We start from the raw sequence: 5,164 nt of genomic DNA, 5'->3' as shown, positions 1-5,164 counted from the left end.
TATTGCTGAAAGATATTATTTGTTTCCAATTTCATTTACTCTTCAAATGAAAACTCACATATACCACGTGTTTTCAGTTTTACACATTGCAAAATGAAAACTCACATATACACAAATGTTTTCACTTTTACACATTGCATGTATCTTTTTTCTGCTGAGCACATGAAATATTTGATACACGGAATCTCTCTCATCTTACTCAGTTTATTTTGGTTACTAAATTGTCTTTGGTTATCTCAACAATAAGTCAAATATCAATTAAATCAATCAATTAAACTGTCCACACAGTCTGTGCATTTGATTTGTAATGTATATGAAAATAGATGCCCAACATGGTTGAATAGCAACTTTGATATATAAAATAATATAACAGGTTTATGGTGTAAACAGACATTAATCAACTGCTTAATGAGAAAAGTCCAGATAAGAAGCCAACAAAGCACGTGCAAGGTCATTAAATATCCCAACTGTAAATGGAATTACATAGACAATCAGTTTTCTAAGCAAGTCATGATTGGAGTAATTTTCTGTAATACTTGTATTTTTGAGGTAAACAATTGGTAAAAACATGCAAAGTTATTATTTATTCCTTTTTTAAAATTGTATCTTGCATTCATCTTCAGCCCTATTTTCCGGCACTCCGTATCTGAACTAATAGTTGTTAAAATGAATTATACATTTTACTCCTAGTTTTATGAGGTTACCCTATAGGTCATGTAATAAACAGCCCAGATACTCGTTTTGATATGACTTCATAATCAGCAATGTGAACCAGTGCTAAGTATCCTTTTTTCATTGTAAAATTGAAAATGTAACTAATATATAATAAACACTTATGCCCACTACTTTTATTTCACTCATATCTCTTATCCCCTACAGTGCAGAGTTGATGCTGTTGCCTTTAAATAACCTCATTTACTTAATGTAAAATATGAAATGACATATCATTGAAGAAAATTTTATCTAAAAAACACACACACACACACACACACACACACACACACACACACACACACACACACACACACACACACACACACATTCGCGTACACACACACACACACACACACACACACACACACACACATATATATATATATACAGACACAGACACAGACACAGACAGACAGACAGACACACACACTTACTTTTTGTAAATAATTGCACCTCAAGTTGTCCAAGGGTCAGAGTACATATTGTATATATTTTTGTTTGATTATCATAAAACAACAAATTATCAACATTTGTCAATAAAAATCAGACTGGAGAAAAACTTCCTTCATCATACTGTGACTCCAACTTCGGATTGTGTTTAAGAGTTTAATTTTGTGTAATTCTAATGAAACTTTTCCTTGTGCAAGTTCCTACTGTTATGTGTATCCTTTCTTTTCTTTATTCTGTGAAGATTCCCAAAGTTTCTTTGAAAGAATGAAAAAGGAAATAAAAGAGAAATGATGGGAAGTAATAAAGAACTGATATCTACATCCTTACATTCATACACACATTCCATCATAATCATAATACCTTTTTTGGCAAAGAATACATTTCATATATTCAATAATATATTTGTACATAAAAAAAAAAAGACTTACACCTTTTATAATTTCTTTAGATATTCTCTGAGAATGCAAGTGAAACAAGTTTAAATTACAGGTAAATAACTTAGTACCTTGCCTAACCATACTAATAAAATTTGATATTGTACAAATATATATGAATCAAAGGCTGTACATCTTTCTTATAAATTATGAAACTACCATATCTGTTTTTAACAACAATGTCACTGAAAAATTTCTAGATGTTAAAAAAAATGATTACAAATCATTCATATTCCATGCAAGATATACAAGCACAGATGCTTTGGTATATATTTCACAAGACATAAAACATTATCAATGGTTAATGCTAAAAGTACTACCAAGAACAATAAGTTATCATCCTGCAGCAAAGTATAAATGTGTTAATACCCAGTGAGCAAGATGTATGGAAGAAATAGTCAAGGCAGAGGCCATTTGTACTAAGTGGCCCCTCCCGAAGGCACAGAACAGCACACGGAAAGTCCTCTTGTCTAAACTTACATTCGGGGAGAAATCATGAATGTAATAAATCCTTTCTAATTTCTGAAGTAACCGAGCCCAAGTTCTGTGTACAGTAATATATATGATATAAGAGTATTACTTAATATCTTAGCAATTTTTGTAAGTTCAACTTATTTACTGTTGTCAGGACACAGCCTTGAATTTCTCCGTACAAAATTTCTAAAGGATATTCTTTGGATTTTACAAATAAAGTAAGAAATACCTTCTCTTCACAATTCTTTTCATCAATTTTTTTTATACATCTTTTTAATGACAATAAACAACATTTCTCTCTAAATCTATGGAATGCCACAAGATACAGTACCTCTGGCATAATCAAGGGAACGTGAGGCAAAAATACATACACATATATAGTAGCTGACATTTATATGTAGGCAATGTAAACTCTTACTTGCACATATAGAAAAGTAATTACTTTTAACATTCACAAAATACGTTCAAGAATCACAAATTCCCCACATTCAACGAAATTTCGATTTTTTTTTCTTTCTTTTTTTTTGGAAACTGGCATTTTAAGTTAGGAAAATGTCTAATTTTCTGACAGCATACAGTGTTCAATCAAATGGTAATGCTCTTCTCTGCATCTACTGAGCCTAAAAAGAAATGTAGGTCTACATAAACCAAACATTCTTAAAACTTAATGCTTTACTCTACACCAAGTTCCCTTCTGTGTATGCGTGCGCGTGAGTGTGTGTGTGTGTGTGTGTGGGTAGGTGGGCGGATAGGTGGGTGTGAGTTGATTCACGCATGTGAATGTGTAAAAATATCCCTTTTGTTAGCTCTGCTTACAATGAAAATATGGTAACAAACAATTAGTAGTAAAAATATTTAGTAAGCTTCTTTAGCTTGCTTATAAATACTTAAGACACAATAGTAACAAAAATACATAAACAATATTCTTTTTTTTTAGATAATCTTGCAATCAGCTGGGACAGAAAAGTAAATCTATTAGGAAATTTAGTAACTTTTACAATACTACTATGATGTCTTTTTCTACACCTGTTCCCACAATCACATGTGCTTTTTTTGCTTCTCATCACATATGCATACTTCCTGACTTGAGGCTAATTACCATACTAAATGGTAGTTAACTGCACTGCTGCAATTATTAAAAAATGGAAATGCCATTTATCCCTGGATGGACGATAATATCTAAGTAGTATAATTTTGTCATTAGCCATTAGCAAGAAAGATTTTGATTTTGCAGAAATATATCATACAATTAAATCAAACTGTGATCCACATTAGTAATCTGGCAACTGTCTGAATTATATACAAAACTATCAAAATTTGTATATTTTGTTCCTGGAGGAGGAGAAGGAAGAGGAGGAGGAGGAGGAGGAGGAGGAAGAGGAGGAGAGGAGGAGGAGGAGAGGAGGAGGAAGAGGAGGAAGAGGAGGAGGAGTAGGAGGAAAAAGAAGTCAATTCATAGGTATAAATTACCTACTCCACTTTCAGATCCTTATCTAATCTAATATCATTATGACAGTTTTTTTTAAAGGAAGTTGATATGATGAAAGCATTGTAAAACTTTTCACTGCAGGACGGCATATCTACAAGTGTGTGCTTTAATAGCATTTTCCAAAAATAAGTTTCAATAAATAAATGGTCAAAGGTTAAACTGCATTAATGTTTGCAAATCATTCTCATGCTAATACCAAATCATTGTTGAATTGAAGAATAAAGGTTATTTTTATCTCAATTAAAATGGGGAAAAGAGAGCACCACAATTGGTGATAGAATTTGATTGTTTTAAAACTACATAAAAAAAAAAAGATTCTTGTGAATATTCTCACACCTAATGTCAGGGTGGTTATCTTAGTGATTTGAACAAAATTGTTAATCACAAATAAAAATAAACAAAAACAATTAACAAAATGTATCAAGCACGTCTTACTTCAAGACCACTGGAAGAACAAATTTTTTTGCAGTGAAAATCTTAATGTTTAGAATATCTAAACAGATATACATTTTTCTAAGAGACCTCTTGACCCCATGGGAGGAGCCGGATTCACTTAGACATCGACACAGGAAGCAAAACACTTCTTGGCAGCGTCACGAGCATATGGGATGTACGAAAGGGAATACCAGGTCATTGCTAAGAACTGTATAAGCACCATCAACAGTGCCAGACCTTTCTTATGGACCTGTGGAAAGGAAAATCAAATTAAAATCCAAATCTTTCAGTTTCATAACTTTTCAAGTTTTTAGTTTCCAAGCTTCAATTGAATCTATGGGACTAAAAGACTCAATGAAGTTTTCTTTTAAACCAAAAAATCATAAAAACTGGCAAAGTAGAATTTGGTAATATATGATTCCTATTTCCTAAATAAACATGAAATGATCTGACACAAAGCTTTTACATTGCATTTAACATAATGAACAATGCAGTGTCAGAAAACAAGAATTACATTTTTCCATTTTTGGGTTCCTTTGACTTTAGAAAATACAGTCAGTAGCAATACTATAAAGCAAAGTTATCCTTCATCATTTACCTATTTAAAAGGAACTAAAAAAAACAATAAATAGTTCACAAGAAGTTTGAGAAAATGTCAGTAAAGAGAAGATGAAAAAAAAAAAAAAAGTCATACCACAAATGCAGCAATCAGAGTCATGATGAGGGCAACAAACATGATGATGGTGGCTATGATCCTGGTTTTGGCAAACATCTTCTTGCATTGGTTTACTGGTCCCATCAGGAAGCATGTACTGCAAAGAAATAAATATGTACAACAAGCAGTGGGTTTTTTTTGGTATCTAATCATGAGGTATGTAATACTTCCTTTCATCAAAACTGCATGTTAATACAAAACCTAAAAATATGTAATGCTACTTTCTGAAATATACTTATAAGGTACTGTCCATTGTGCACTCTGTCCTCCAAATTACATAGTCAATATCTCTATGAGGGAGAAAGACACATGGAAAGTGCTTACGAAAGACTTTCAACTTATACTACATAAAGCAATCTTCTTAACTCACCTAGAAAGTGCCATGACGTTGCCTAGGGTGTAAAAAATTGCAAACAAGACCGTTCCCTTGGGCAAGAAGAACAGCGCAGAGCC

At 32.4% G+C, this 5,164-nt stretch overlaps 1 protein-coding gene across 6 annotated transcripts in view; it reads right to left on the bottom strand.

The window, feature by feature from the left end:
- Window positions 1–1,549: 1,549 nt before the first annotated feature.
- LOC125044668 (vesicle transport protein SFT2A-like) overlaps window positions 1,550–5,164 on the bottom strand; it is a 12,241-nt gene continuing 8,626 nt past the window's right edge. For all 6 annotated transcript variants that reach the window (XM_047641470.1, XM_047641473.1, XM_047641472.1 and 3 more), the window contains 3 exons: window positions 5,082–5,164; window positions 4,691–4,808; window positions 1,550–4,246 (listed from right to left, as the gene is read on the bottom strand). The exon at window positions 5,082–5,164 is cut by the window's right edge and continues 87 nt beyond it. In XM_047641470.1, the coding sequence (XP_047497426.1) occupies window positions 4,115–4,246; window positions 4,691–4,808; window positions 5,082–5,164 (333 nt within the window). In that variant the 3' untranslated portion in view covers window positions 1,550–4,114. The remainder of the gene's footprint in view (window positions 4,247–4,690; window positions 4,809–5,081) is intronic.

The sequence above is a fragment of the Penaeus chinensis genome, chromosome 36 (assembly GCF_019202785.1).
Source record: "Penaeus chinensis breed Huanghai No. 1 chromosome 36, ASM1920278v2, whole genome shotgun sequence".
In the NCBI taxonomy this organism is placed as follows: domain Eukaryota; kingdom Metazoa; phylum Arthropoda; class Malacostraca; order Decapoda; family Penaeidae; genus Penaeus; species Penaeus chinensis.
This window is presented reverse-complemented; position numbering and strand designations above follow the sequence as displayed.